The 14,916-nt window shown below is 46.6% G+C and overlaps 1 protein-coding gene across 1 annotated transcript in view; it reads left to right on the top strand.

Annotated features, from left to right (window-relative positions):
• HMCN1 (hemicentin 1) overlaps window positions 1-14,916 on the top strand; it is a 164,245-nt gene that overhangs the window by 126,665 nt on the left and 22,664 nt on the right. Inside the window, exons 64-79 of the mRNA XM_036388148.2 lie at window positions 29-188; window positions 760-884; window positions 2,281-2,464; window positions 2,637-2,734; window positions 4,842-5,126; window positions 5,794-5,984; window positions 6,633-6,714; window positions 7,587-7,723; window positions 10,659-10,800; window positions 11,804-11,948; window positions 12,680-12,807; window positions 13,442-13,598; window positions 13,775-13,896; window positions 14,079-14,243; window positions 14,422-14,529; window positions 14,665-14,802. Coding sequence (XP_036244041.1) covers window positions 29-188; window positions 760-884; window positions 2,281-2,464; window positions 2,637-2,734; window positions 4,842-5,126; window positions 5,794-5,984; window positions 6,633-6,714; window positions 7,587-7,723; window positions 10,659-10,800; window positions 11,804-11,948; window positions 12,680-12,807; window positions 13,442-13,598; window positions 13,775-13,896; window positions 14,079-14,243; window positions 14,422-14,529; window positions 14,665-14,802 — 2,367 coding nt within the window. The remainder of the gene's footprint in view (window positions 1-28; window positions 189-759; window positions 885-2,280; window positions 2,465-2,636; window positions 2,735-4,841; window positions 5,127-5,793; window positions 5,985-6,632; window positions 6,715-7,586; window positions 7,724-10,658; window positions 10,801-11,803; window positions 11,949-12,679; window positions 12,808-13,441; window positions 13,599-13,774; window positions 13,897-14,078; window positions 14,244-14,421; window positions 14,530-14,664; window positions 14,803-14,916) is intronic.

The raw sequence follows: 14,916 nt of genomic DNA, 5'->3' as shown, positions 1-14,916 counted from the left end.
ATCTCATCCTTCCATGGTGCATTTCCAGTTCCTCCCAGTATTGCTGGCTCTGAGATGCCGAGCGAGGTCAGTGTCCTCCTGGGGGAGAGTGTCCAGCTGCTCTGCAATGCCACTGGAGTGCCCACCCCGGATGTGCAGTGGCTGAAGGATGGAAAAACAGTTGCCAGCGATGATTTACAGAGGATAAGGCAAGAAAAACTAGCAGACACTGCTAGTATAGATTCTCTTCTATAATTTTAAGGGCCCTAAGGGGGGAATGGGAGGTGAGCCTGAACTGGAGCTTAGCCAGGTTAAGAACATCATCTCCCTCCTTAGCTTCTATAAATCAAGTATAATTTGTTAGTCCTTTGATTTTTAAAAACTTCATTTTCTTAACAGAGATAAGTTTATGATACTTATGTCTTTCTCAGTTAATAAATTCCATAAGTGTTAATCAGCTTCATGAAAGTTTATTAAGGTCATTTAGTTCCTTTGGGGGGGAAAGATCTGAGGCATGGAAATATTTTACTTAATGCTTATCATTATGGGTCCTTCAAAAGCCTGGCTGGAGTTGAATCTTAAAACCAAGTTAAGCAGGACATCTCTAGGAAAAACTTCTTAGCCTGTCTCTAACAGAAATATTTTGCAAAACACAATGCTTCTCTCATCAAGCTCCCAGGAGGATAGAGGTAGTTACTGAAATGTCCAGACCAGATTGTTTATTTGCTGTGTCAGAGGAACACTAAACAAACTCCCTGTGCTTTGTGATGGTCCTTGTAGAGTGACTCCAGATAGCAGCACATTAAACATCTCCAGAGCTCTCACCTCAGACACAGGAAAATACACTTGTGTGGCTACTAACCCTGCAGGAGAGGAGGACAGGATTTTCAACCTGAATGTATATGGTGAGTTCTGCCAGATGTGAAACCCAAGGCTGCTCCATAATCCCATCCTTGGGAGTGCTCCCACGGGAGAGCCCAGAGAGGAATGCCTGTCTGCAGTGGAATCCTGCATGCACATGTTTCCAATTGCCTGTGCTGTAGATATTACACAGGATGCTCTGTCAATGACAAAAGGGTTGAAATTGCTGGTAAATGTGTTTTGGGATAAACAGGAATTAATTCTTGGGTGGATTTCATAATAGAGGGATTCTGCTTGTGGTGATTTTTTATTTCTTGTGGGGAAGATTATATTGGGGCTGATTTCCTGTGACCCTGCTGTTTTGTTGTATTATCTTCCCTAATTCCAATCAAAGCACATCAGCTATGAACAGAGTGGTATGAAGGGAGCTGATAGTTAAAGGTCCCGAGAGTTTAAAAATGAGGGAGTGTTGGAGGAAATTGCACAGTTTGACATCCAGTGGCTAGTTAGTGTAATCCTTTAGCAGCATAGAGAGTGGATATTTTAAGTTGTGGAAAATGTGGTCATTAAGTGGAGGGAGGAGAGGAGAGTTCTGTCCAGGTAGGGTTTCACTGCAGGGTAGGTGTCTGTCCCACTTACACAGAGTCACTGGGAACACAGGCACAAGGAGAGCAATAAGAGATGACCTTTGGTATCATAAAAAACAGTGCTGAATGATCACAGCACATCTTTTTGGCACAGAATTGCTCTGCACAACAGCAGGGAGTTTGTGCTCAGTTTGCATTGGCTGAAGTTCAAGCAATAACCAACTTAAAAGTCTTATTGGTGTCACTGTCACAGTGAGTGATGGGATCCTCACTGAGCCAGTGCCTGGAGCTGCACCTGGCTGGGCTTCTTTATGTAGTGAACCCCCCAAGGCCATGGCTTTCAAACCAACCTGTAACCCCAAAGAGCCCCAAAGCAGCAGTTTGTGTCATCATCCAGAATACTTACCTAGGCATTTTGAACTTTCTCCATTTAAGAATGAAATAAGCAGATGCATCCAGACATCAACAAATTAACTTTCCTCTGTGATTTCACTGTGTTTAAGATTTATTGAAGGCCATGAGTTTGAGTGGTCCCATCTGGCCCTGGGTTCAGCCCATCCCTTCCTGCACTGTCCTCCTCTCCCCAAGAATTTCAGGCCCTAAGCTCTGTCTTGCTTGCTGCAGGCTGGCAAATCAAAGAGAAGTCTGCTGTCATTGTACAGTGCCTCTGATTTGAAATGTATAAGTGGATAATTTTTAGTGCTCAGTATTATTGTCTGAGGATTTACTCTACCAAAAATGGGATCCTCTTAGTGAATTGCCAGTGGGGCATTGGGGGCAGGATTTCCTGCAGGGTGAAATGGTTTCAAGAGCCTGTTTTAATGCATTCCTTTCCATCATCTGCAAAATGCAGTTCCTCCAACGATAGCCAATAGTAAAGATGAAGCAGAGGAGCTCACTGCCCTTTTGGACACCTCCCTAAATATTGAATGTGCTGCTGCTGGGACCCCCCCACCACAGCTCCACTGGCTGAAGAATGGCCTTCCTCTGTCTGTCTCCTCTCAGATCAAGCTCCTCTCAGCTGGGCAGATCCTCAGGTTGGTTTGCTTTTCTTTTAACAGGCTGACTTTCTGTTCTTTTTTGCAGTATCAGCATAATTCTGCTGTATTTTTGGAAGCAAGAGTAAAATTTGGTCCAAACCATCTATAATAAAGGTAACGTGTTCCACGTATTCCATTTACAGCTTGCTTGAATTGCTTTTTTCCTTAGGCTTACCCGAGTGCAGATATCTGATACTGGAGTGTACACTTGTGTAGCATCTAACAGGGCTGGAGTGCACAACAAACATTACAACCTGCAAGTTTTGGGTGAGTGTTTCTGAAATGTTTTATGTAAAGAATCTTATTTCTTGATTTCTTAAACCTACTCTTTAATTTTCTTTCTCACCAACACCTTATTGCAGATAGCCACAAGTACATCTTAGAGATGATCACTGGGGAAATACTAACTTGCAAAATGTTGGGGTTTTTTTAAATGAGAAGTGTTTTAACCCTACAAAAGTCCTTACTTGAATTGTCACTCATAACCATAAAATCACATAGTGGTTTGGGTTGGAAGGGACCTTAAAGTTCATCTAGTTCCAACTCCCATAATGTGTCACAGGTTTTTTTTAGAAAGAATAATATTCAATTTGTAAGCAAAGCTTAGCACAGCTATGTAAGTGGGGAAGTGCAGAAGGGGCAGCTTGTTCCAGCTGTTCTGTTCCTGGAATACCCTTGTGATATGTGTGACAGAGCTCTGTCCCCTGTCCCTGTCCTGTGTGTGACTGAGCTCTGTCCCAGCAGTGCCTCTCTCCTGTGTGTGACGGAGCTCTGTCCCTGCAGTGCCTCTCTCCTGTGTGTGACTGAGCTCTGTCCCTGCAGTGCCTCTCTCCTGTGTGTGACTGAGCTCTGTCCCTGCAGTGCCTCTCTCCTGTGTGTGACGGAGCTCTGTCCCTGCAGTGCCTCTCTCCTGTGTGTGACTGATCTGTGTCCCTGCAGTGCCTCTCTCCTGTGTGTGACTGAGCTCTGTCCCTGCAGTGCCTCTCTCCTGTGTGTGACGGAGCTCTGTCCCTGCAGTGCCTCTCTCCTGTGTGTGACTGATCTGTGTCCCTGCAGTGCCTCTCTCCTGTGTGTGACGGAGCTCTGTCCCTGCAGTGCCTCTCTCCTGTGTGTGACGGAGCTCTGTCCCTGCAGTGCCTCTCTCCTGTGTGTGACGGAGCTCTGTCCCTGCAGTGCCTCTCTCCTGTGTGTGACTGATCTGTGTCCCTGCAGTGCCTCTCTCCTGTGTGTGACGGAGCTCTGTCCCTGCAGTGCCTCTCTCCTGTGTGTGACTGAGCTCTGTCCCTGCAGTGCCTCTCTCCTGTGTGTCTGATCTGTGTCCCTGCAGTGCCTCTCTCCTGTGTGTGACTGATCTGTGTCCCCGCAGTGCCTCTCTCCTGTGTGTGACTGATCTGTGTCCCCGCAGTGCCTCTCTCCTGTGTGTGACTGAGCTCTGTCCCTGCAGTGCCTCTCTCCTGTGTGTCTGATCTGTGTCCCTGCAGTGCCTCTCTCCTGTGTGTGACTGATCTGTGTCCCCGCAGTGCCTCTCTCCTGTGTGTGACTGATCTGTGTCCCTGCAGTGCCTCTCTCCTGTGTGTGACTGAGCTCTGTCCCTGCAGTGCCTCTCTCCTGTGTGTGACTGAGCTCTGTCCCTGCAGTGCCTCTCTCCTGTGTGTCTGATCTGTGTCCCCGCAGTGCCTCTCTCCTGTGTGTGACTGATCTGTGTCCCTGCAGTGCCTCTCTCCTGTGTGTGACTGATCTGTGTCCCTGCAGTGCCTCTCTCCTGTGTGTGACTGATCTGTGTCCCTGCAGTGCCTCTCTCCTGTGTGTGACTGATCTGTGTCCCTGCAGTGCCTCTCTCCTGTGTGTGACTGATCTGTGTCCCCGCAGTGCCTCTCTCCTGTGTGTGACTGATCTGTGTCCCTGCAGTGCCTCTCTCCTGTGTGTGACTGATCTGTGTCCCCGCAGTGCCTCTCTCCTGTGTGTGACTGAGCTCTGTCCCTGCAGTGCCTCTCTCCTGTGTGTGACTGATCTGTGTCCCTGCAGTGCCTCTCTCCTGTGTGTGACTGATCTGTGTCCCTGCAGTGCCTCTCTCCTGTGTGTGACTGATCTGTGTCCCTGCAGTGCCTCTCTCCTGTGTGTGACTGATCTGTGTCCCTGCAGTGCCTCTCTCCTGTGTGTGACTGATCTGTGTCCCTGCAGTGCCTCTCTCCTGTGTGTGACTGAGCTCTGTCCCTGCAGTGCCTCTCTCCTGTGTGTGACTGATCTGTGTCCCTGCAGTGCCTCTCTCCTGTGTGTGACTGATCTGTGTCCCTGCAGTGCCTCTCTCCTGTGTGACTGATCTGTGTCCCTGCAGTGCCTCTCTCCTGTGTGTGACTGATCTGTGTCCCTGCAGTGCCGCCCAGCCTGGACAGCGCGGGGGGCACGGAGGAGGTGCTGGTGCTGCGGGGTGACACGGCCACGCTGGGCTGTGTGAGCGATGGCTCCCCTGTCCCCAGCGTGTCGTGGCTCAAGGATGGCCTGGCCCTGTCCCCGCCCCTGGGGGCCCGCCTGAGCTCAGGCAGGCGCGGGATGGTGCTGCAGGTGCTGCGGGCAGAGCCTGCAGACACGGGCAGATACACCTGTGTGGCCTCCAACGCCGCTGGGCACAGCAGCAAGCACTTCGTCCTAAAGGTGCTGGGTGAGTGCTCGCCTGTCAGCATGACACTTTAAACACCTCCAGGGATAAGGAGTGTTCCCATAGGCTCACAGAATCCCAGAGTGGTTTGGTTGGGAGGGACCTTAAAGCCCATCCAGTTCCACCCCCTGCCATGAGCAGGGACACCTTCCACTGTCCCAGGCTGCTGCAAGCCCTGTCCAACCTGGTCATTTCCATTATGATAAATGAGAGGAATAAGGAAATGAAAGATACCTAAAGATGTGTGAATGTGCAATACACTATGTATTTCCCAAATGTGCTATAATTAATATAATTATATGCTATAAATTAGTAACTCTGTTTAGCAGAAACTCAGCTTGACAGGAAGATGAACAGCTGAAAGCACAGCAGTAAAAAGGCTGATAAATATAATTGCTGAAATCATACAGTGTTTTATGTGTGTTTTTTAAAACATTTTCTAACTTAAAATTCTAAATCATAAAATATGAAAATTAATAGGCAGAGTCAGATAGAAATTACCTGAGTTCCTCAGTCAGTTCATGATACAGTCAGAAATAATAATGAATAATAATTAAATAATTAATAATAATTAAATGTACACTAATTATACAGACTCTACCCACAAGATCAATTAGTTTTTACAGGTGTTTTGAGTCCATAAAGAACTGGAATGTTTTTCCTTCTGCAGAGCCTCCTCATATCAATGGTTCAGATGAACCAGAAGAGCTCTCTGTCATTGTTAACAACCCACTTGAGCTTCTCTGCATCTCCTCTGGCATCCCAGTGCCCAAAATCTCATGGATGAAGGATGGGCGCCCACTGCTGCAGACTGACAATATTCACGTGCTAAGAGAAGCCCTCCGAATTACCAGTGCTCAGGTAGAGTGTTTGTTTCAAAATAATCTCAGTTCTGCAATCCCTAAAATGGTTCCTGCCTTAGGACCATCCTCAGAGGTGTCCTAAAAGCCTCTGAAATTCACCCACCTGCATTTGTAGTTAAAGAAGAGTCCAGGTCAAACAACCTTTAAAAACTTGCATCAATAACCTAAGGCTGGGTCCAGCTGTGGATGCCCAGGTGAAGTTCCTCAGACAGAAGTGGGATAGAGCTTGGGATTGATTACTGCTTGTTTTGTTTGTAAAAGAAACACTTCTGGGCTGTACAATGAGGAGTTCATAGGAAGGAGAAACCATAAAGATGTTAATGACAGTGTGCACAAAAGGATTTCCTCAGTACCCAAACCTGAGCCTTCCTTAGGTGGATCCCTATAGCCAGTTCCATCTTCAGTGCTGGACACACATTATCCAGTGGGATTTTAGGAAGTCCTGAAACTCCTGAGCCATCTCTGAATAACCCCATCAAAGTGAAATAAAGACATATTCAACAACTTCATTACTTTCTTTCTGTGTCTCCTGTCCTTGTGTTCTAGTGCTGCCTGTTGTATGTTGTTACTGTGTTTGTATTTCTTGGTTTTGCTGAATTTTTCCCATAATCTGGAGTTTCTGCTGAAATTGTTCCTGTGTTTCCAGGTGGAGGACACAGGAAGATACACATGTTTAGCATCTAGCCCGGCAGGAGATGATGACAAGGAGTATTTAGTACGAGTGCATGGTAAGTTTAATTTAGGGAAAAAAAAATTCCTCAAACTGTAAACTGTTAAGGTACATGTCAGCACCTCATTTAATAAACACATATTCCTAAAGATGAAATATTCTATGATATGATCATAATAGTGTTTCTCATTAAAGATGGTTATTCTGAATGTGATACACAATGTGGTGTTTGTGAGGGTCCCCAGGATGAGGGAAGAGATGAATCTGACTCCATGTCTCAGAAGGCTGATTTATTATTTTATGATATTATATTATATTAAAAGAATGCTTTACTAAAACTATGCTAAAGAAAGAGAAAGTAGACATCAGAAAGCTTAACAAGAATGATAAAGAAAAACCTGTGACTCCTCAGAGCCTGGACACAGCTGGACCATGATTGGTCATTAAATTAAAACAATTCACATGGAACCAATCAAACATTCACCTGTTGGTAAACAGTGTCCAAGCCACATTCCAAAGCAGCAAACACAGGAGCAGCAATCAATAATTATTGTTTTCATTCCTCTCTGAAGCTTCTCAGCTTCCCAGGAGAAAATCCAGGGCAATGAGGATTTTTCAGAAAATATCATGGTGACAACACAATAAGAAGGGAAGTTCCACCTGATTTCTGTTACAATTCCAAGTCTTATTTTGAATATCCAGGAAGCTCACAGATGTCAGTATTGGTTGGATCAAGTTTGCTGTGCTCCCTCTATAGAGATGTGAAATATACTGCTATATTTAACACAGCTGTTGAGAGGAAGAACTAATTAATGATACCTCAGCTTTGCATTTATTTTCAACTTGAGATAAACTGGAAATTTTCAATCACTACTTTTCTTGACAGTTCATATGTGTGGTGTTGATTTTGTTCTCTGTTTTTTGACCCAGTCCCCCCCAACATCGCCGGTACCGGAGGGCCCCAGGAGCTGGCGGTGCTGCAGAACAGCCAGGCTATTCTGGAGTGCAGGTCGGATGCTGTGCCCCCTCCCACCATCTCCTGGCTGAAGAATGGAGAGCTGCTGGAGGTACTGAGCTTCCAGCCTTGGTGCTGGCCTTCTGCTCGCTGCAGTTGTCACAGCAGTGCTCCAGGTCTCCTGCTCTGCTCACTCACCCCTCAGCCCGAGTCACATACCCCCAGCTCAGAGCAGCTGGGTAGCCCCAGTGCCTCTGCAGTCAGCCCCAATGAGCCCCCAGAGCCAGTGGGTGGAGTGGCCATCCCGCTGTTACTTGTTCTTTTTTCCTTTAGGGGGATCCCTTGCTCCTCCTGGATCCTCTGAGCAATGCTAGAAGCCTTCGGTAAACTCCTGAATGGCTTCCCAGGAAAGGTAGCTGAGACAAGACTGCACTCTGTGTTTCCTTTGGCTATATTATGCATCCTCCTACTCTAGTAGCATTTAGAAAGGAATTCAAAGTTATTTAAAAGAAAATGGGTTGCTAATCACCAGGTTTTGTACCAAGTGCATCTTTCCCACTCAGAATTCCATAGTGCCATGGCAAGGCATACAGTCTTTTCTGGTTGAGAGACAATTACCAAGATGAGGATGGTTTATAAAGAATTTTTTCCTTCCCACCCTTGGGACCACTCACAAAACAGGTCCTTCTTAACTGAACATTAAAGTTCAGTTACAAATTAAAATTTTTCTCTCAACCTTTGTTCATTAATAAAGAAACAAATACAGATTATGAATTTTCTCCTTTAGCTGTGACCCATCACTAAATCTTCACCCAAGTTTCAGCTTGTTTGCTTTCCTCTGACATGTCATTCCTCAGACTCTTTCTCTGTGGTTGATTTAGAAGAATTAAATGTAACTGGAAGAAAGATCTGGTGGGTGAACATGTCTTAAAAAGTGCTGCTAGGGACCATGATCTTAATATAGCCCAGGAACCAACTGGAAACAAATTTAACAGGACCATTCTACTTCTGGACAGTTGATTCTCTAATTGGGTGGTGAGGTTTTTAAATGAAAACAAGGTTGAACAAAGTTTGGAAATAAAATACAGTAATGCTTTTTGCCTTGGCCTTCATTGGAAAGCTTGTGTTTGGAAAGCAGTGCTTAAGGAACATAAACCATGAAAAGGAGTTCCTGTTAAAAATATTCACTAGAAAACAAAAGTAGAGGAACATTGTGACAGCCAGAGGTGCTCAGATGGTAACCTGGGAATTATCTTTGCACTGTTAGTTCTTCTCCTGCCTCATGAACTCATGTCAGAATGTGGGGGCTGAAGCTTCTTGGGACTTCAAAGCCCATCCAATGCCACTCTCTGCTGTGGGCAGGGACACCTTCCCCTATCCCAGGTTGCTCCGAGCCCTGTCCAGCCTGGCCTTGGACACTTGCAGGGATCAGGGGCAGCCACAGCTTCTCTGGGCACCCTGTGCCAGGGCCTTCCCACCCATGAGCTCATATGCTGGACATCAGGAGAAATCAGTGTCCTCCCCAGCGTTCAGCTGCTTTCTCAACTCCAAAGAAATGTAACAGCTGACTAATCCTGAGCAGCTGGAAATGGGTGTCCTTGGGTGTGGGAGGAGAGGTGAGGAGCTCCTTGGCAAATCATCCTCCTTTCCTGGAAAAGTGGAGGTGCTGCAGTGACAGGAGAGGGCTGGAGAAAGGCAGGTTCTCAGCCCACAGTGTTATTTCAATTTAAATCACTGGTTTTGTAAAGCAGCCTTGTGGAGTTTGTCATTCCTCCCACTTTTGTTGTCTTCCACTGGGCAGATTTTGAGGTGAGGCCTGCCCTAGTCCATCTCTATGTGCTGACTGATGGAATTGTGCAGCATCACCTTCTCTAGCAGCAGAACTATGGAAAGATCTGGCCTCCAGCAGCTTTGAAGTTGTGGCACTCTTGAGGGATTTTGGAAATGTACATTGAGAGTTAAGAAAAGAATAGGAGCCTCCTGGCCTAACCTGGCTTTTTTCAAACACTAAAAGACTTGCTGAGTTTGTATTTTTTTTTTCCAACATGAGTTTTCTGGCTTACTTTGAGTAGAGCCTAAGGATTAAGTTATAGCTTCATTGCCTTTCTTCTGTTATCTCTAGGTCTGTTAGAAACAATCACATAGGTTGTGTTCTCAACAGGAAAGGCCAGTGATAGCCCAGAATCTGCCAGTAATCCACCCTGGTGGTGAATTGTGTCACCTCAGAGCTCCAGCCCTGCACTGCAGCCTTGGAGCTGGTGCCTGGTGTGAGAGCAGAGTACCAGGGTGCTAGTGCAGAGCCAGTGGAGTTTCATCTCTCTGGGGTGCCCTTCTCAGACCCTCTAACCAGAAGAGTAGATGGGAATGTCAGCTTTGAGTTCCATCCAGACGATAGGTAGCACATACTGGAAAAGCTAAGCTTGTGCTCTTTTTCCTGCTGTTTTTTATCCAGTCAGGTCTCTGAGCACTTGTAGCTGATGTTGCTGTCAGTGATTGATGCAGACACAACCCAGGCTGGGTGTGGTGAAGCTCTCACTGAATTGGATCCTGGCAGGGGCTGTGGAGTCACTGCAGGGCTGGGAAGAGCGGCAGCCTGTGCCCAGAACTGCTGGCTGGTGAATTCCTGGCTGGTAAACTGAGCTGGCTAAGCCTGTGCTGCCTCCCAGCTGACCCAGACTGTGATGCTGGAAGTGTAGAGAAACTTTGATTCCTTCTGCCTGTGGTGTGCATAGACAACCAGATAAATTAAATTAATCTTGTGCTGTTAGGTGCCCCTTTCTATAAAAGCTCCAAATCCCTTTGGCTCTGTAACAGGTGCCTCCTTCAGGCACAAGCCTCAGTAGGGGTTTCAATGGAGAACCAGTAACCAATGCTAAGTTTTAAAAGTTTTCTTCACCCTCTTCTCTTCAGGGATGTAAAGGAACAGTGAGTTCAGTCCCTGGTTCATTGGTGCCCTTCTCTGCTGGCTCTTAGTGCAGTGCAGATGTTGTGTGCAGAGAGGCCAGCAGAGAAGGGCTAAAGCCCTGCCTGTGTCTGTGTGCCCGCAGGGAGGGCCCCGGCTGCGGATCCTGTCCAGCGGGAGGTACCTGCAGATCAACAACGCCGAGCTGGGGGACAGTGCCACATACACCTGTGTGGCCAGGAACGTGGCAGGGGAGACCACCAGGGAGTTCCTGCTGGCAGTGCACGGTAACCTCACGCAGCAGCCTCGGGCACCTTGGGCTTTGCAGCAGTTCAGGCAGCAGGAACTGAGCATTTGTGGTCACTCTCCAGCCATGTGTTGGCCTCTCAGGCCATGCCCAAACTGTGGGGCCATGTGCATGGCCTCATGTCCCACTGCTGAGCCCACAGCTGGCCCCCAGACTAAGGGACCTGCTGGGCACTTGCAATGGCTCAGGCACCATCTGTGTGCTTCACTCACCATCTGTGGCTGCATCCAGCCATCATCCTGACAGGGAGTCATGGTACATCCAGAGTGAGCACCCATATCCAGGACTGACAAATGCTCTCGAACAAACCCAGAGCAATTCTTTGAAGCATTTGACTGGCACCCTTGGGACAAGGTTTCACAGCTGGCTTGACAGGTTACTTGAGAGCTGTGGCAGCTTCTCTGCACCTGCAGAGGACAGGGCTTGAGGGGCCTTATGCTTCATACTTGTCCTGTGCTACCGTAGCCCTGAGCTGCATTTTAAACCTTTTTATTTTCTCACCTCTATTCTGATGAGAAGTTATTCTACTCTCACACTCAGGTGACTGGAAGGAACTTTCCCCCCTGTTTTCTATTCTCTTTACAGCCCAGTCATGTGGACCCTGCCTTACCCTGTGCCCCCAATGACTGGCCTTAACCTGGTCCAGCTAAAGTCCTTTTTTCTCCTTAGTGTGTGATCAGGAAGCAAGGATATCCCCACAGCCTTAGCTTGCTGAATTCCATGTGCTGAACTCCTGCTGTTTTAGCTCAGTTGTACCCTTTGCAGTAACTTGCAGAACTGACCTTTGCAATGCATTTCAGCCAAAATTTCTTTCTCCTTTCCTGCTGCACCTTGGCAATTACCGTCACCCAGAATGGTAAGAAACTTGTTCCTGTCTTTGCAGTGAGCCCAAACCCACTGCTGCACCTCTTTTCATGTGTTCAGTTTCAATCACTGCAATGTAGAGTTACTTCTTTTGTGTCATCAGCAATTTTTGCTTGCAGTGGCTCCCACGATCCGGAGCAGCCCCCAGACTGTCATGGTACACGTCAACACCTCTGCCCTGCTGGAGTGTGCTGCAGAAGGAGTTCCAGCCCCCAGGATCACCTGGAGGAAGGATGGGGCTGTTTTTACTGGAAACAATTCCAGGTATTGCCCAGAATTTTTAGCATAAATAGTCTTCATTGCTACTTAAGAATCTATTTATTACAGAAACTTAATTATACATGAAATTGTTCTAGAGAAAAGTGGCAGCACCAAAGGTTTCACCTTTTTGTTGTTAAGAAGGATAAAAAATTCCTTTGGCAACCAAATATACTCATTCTGACATTAGAGACTTTGAAGAGTAAATGTAAAAATTTTTAGATTTTTATATATGCACAGAGTTTTGGGATGAAGCCAAGCAATTTTATGTAGACCAAAAGTGATTCTGCATTTTCTAATACCTGAAACTTTTTATACATATTCTAGTACCAACTTTTACCATAGTGAATGGTTTCTGTCTCCTGACAGTTTTAGAAGGAAGAAGTTTGGCATTTTTGAGAACTGAGCAAATGCTAAGGAATTCTGTTATATCTCAAAGAAAAAGTACAGGCATTAATTAAGATTTTTAAGGTTAAATGAGAAACCATAAAAAAGGGGGTTAGCTGTTTTCTGTAAATCCAGTATCTTTTATGTGAAATCACCATGTCAGCCAGATTTCATCATTTCTTTGGGAAATGCACGTGCTGGGAAAGAGTGAAATCAGTGAGAAAACTCTGTGCCCCAATTAATGCATGCTTCATTTGGGCTGTTGGTTGTGTCCCCTGAGTCATCTCTTCTGTGCTCTGGCAGGGTGCCCTGTGGATGGCTGGAGGGCAGCCCCGTTTGCTCTGTTGCAGGTATTTGGTGCTGGAGGATGGCTCCCTGCACATCCCCTGGGCTCAGGTGGCTGACACGGGCAGATACGTGTGCATGGCCACCAACGCCGCGGGCAGCGAGCGCCAGCGCCTCGACCTGCACGTCCTCGGTACGGCTGCGCAGTCCACTGCCTGCAGGCTTCTTCTGACACAGGCAGTCTCAGTTCAGCCCCTTCCTAGCTGCTCTGGTTAAAAAAAAACAGGGGAGAAGGTGCTGGAAAATCCCAGCTTTACAGAGATGGGGCAACTGAGAGGTGTTTTAAAAGGTTTTATTCCATTATCAGTCTCGTTGAAGGGTGAGACATAAGAGATGTAAAACTCAATGCCATTCTATGAGAAGCCAATCTATTTCCTGATTACAGTACCTTAAAAATGTTTTTCTGCCTTTGGCACACAATGCTGCTAATACTTCTAACACCAATCACCTATTATTTTACCCCATGTGGTCTTGCTACAATGCATCTTTCACAGCTCTAGTTCTCCAAAATATCTGGTCTTTTTGCAAGGCCATCTTTTGAAACTTGTTTCTAGTTCAATCTCTCTCAACAATGTCATCTCTGTTCCATGGCCTTTCTAAGTCACCACACCTTATCTCAGTGTTTGCATACAAATGTACAAGATTATGTGAACTTTCAGTCAGGTTTTGAGAATCCTTTACAAATCCATTTCTCACAAGAAATGTTTCTATATATATATACACATATATATAATTATTCTAAATAATTAGGCTTTGTTTGTCCTTAGTTCCTCCAACTATTGCTCCTGGGCAGACGAATATCACAGTTACTGTAAATGTGCAAACCACTTTGCCTTGTGAAGCCACTGGAATTCCCAGACCAGCAATAAGCTGGAAAAAGAATGGGCATCTGCTTAGTGTTGATCAGAACCAGAATACATACAGGTGAGAGGTGTTTTCTTTTTCATTGTGGGTTTCAAGTTTTCAGGGATGATTTTGGCACTTGAAAAATCTGTCTGTGCCTAAACACTACATTGCCTAGCCAGCAAATTCAGTGGGCTGATCACCTGAGAAGGAAAGAAGTATTTCAATGGCTTTTACTTTCTTTTTTCTTTGTTCAGACTTCTGTCTTCAGGTTCCTTAGTAATCATTTCTCCCACTGTGGATGACACTGCTGTCTATGAGTGCTTTGTGTCAAATGATGCAGGAGAAGATCAAAGGGCAATTGATCTCACTGTTCAAGGTAGACGGGATATTGCTATACATGTGTGTGCCACCCAGAACTTCTTTGGGGTGTTCTGGTGTTGAGATGAGATTTTTATTTCATTCCTCTTTGATACCGATATTTATGAGTCTCTGGTATTTCCAAGAATTTGTAACAAATGAATGTGGACAAGTAACCTTTGCCCTGCTCTTGATTTTCAGTGCCCCCATCCATAGCAGATGAAGCCACAGAGCTCCTGGTGACAAAGCTCTCTCCAGTCGTGGTTTCCTGCACTGCCTCTGGTGTTCCCGTCCCCTCAGTTCATTGGACCAAAAATGGCATCAAGTTGCTTCCTAGAGGAGATGGCTACAGAATTCTCTCTTCAGGTAACGTGCTGCAGGAGATCAGTGCAATCAGACACATCCATAAGTAATGAATTACAGAAATGCAAACAATCCCCCAGAGATCCTCTCTCTGATGGCTTGGAATGAAATGAGGGATGCTGTAAGGGAGCACCTGTGCCTGGAGGATGCTCTGCATGTTGTGGTGCTCTCTCTGCTCCAGGAGCTGTGGAGATCCCCTCTGCCCAGCTGGCCCATGGGGGCAGGTACACCTGTGTGGCCCGGAACGCCGCGGGCTCTGCCCACAGGCACGTCACTCTGCACGTGCAGGGTAAGCCAGAGGCTGATGAGCAAGGCTGGCAGCCAGCATTGCTACTTCAGCCTGCTCAGGTTGTACAGTTGTAGTGCTCTTCTGTATTGTCCTAGCCTTGAATGTTTGCTTTTCCCTTTTTCTTTCATTCCACAGAGCCACCCGTTATCCAGGCCCAGCCAGGGGCGTTGGATGTCATCGTGAACAATCCCATTGTGCTGCCCTGTGAGGCCACGGGCACTCCTCAGCCTGTGATCACGTGGCAGAAGGAGGGCATCAACATCATCACCACAGGTATCCTCCCAAAGCCTGGGACCTTGCCTGCTCCTGTGACACAGACACCCATTTTCATTTCTGGAACTTGGGTTTCTCTTCTCCTCTATTTCACCAAACCAGAAGTGTCATCCT

Source organism: Molothrus ater, chromosome 9 (assembly GCF_012460135.2).
Source record: "Molothrus ater isolate BHLD 08-10-18 breed brown headed cowbird chromosome 9, BPBGC_Mater_1.1, whole genome shotgun sequence".
Classification (NCBI taxonomy): domain Eukaryota; kingdom Metazoa; phylum Chordata; class Aves; order Passeriformes; family Icteridae; genus Molothrus; species Molothrus ater.
Note: the sequence above shows the minus strand (reverse complement) of the source record. Positions and strands in the feature narration are given on the sequence as shown.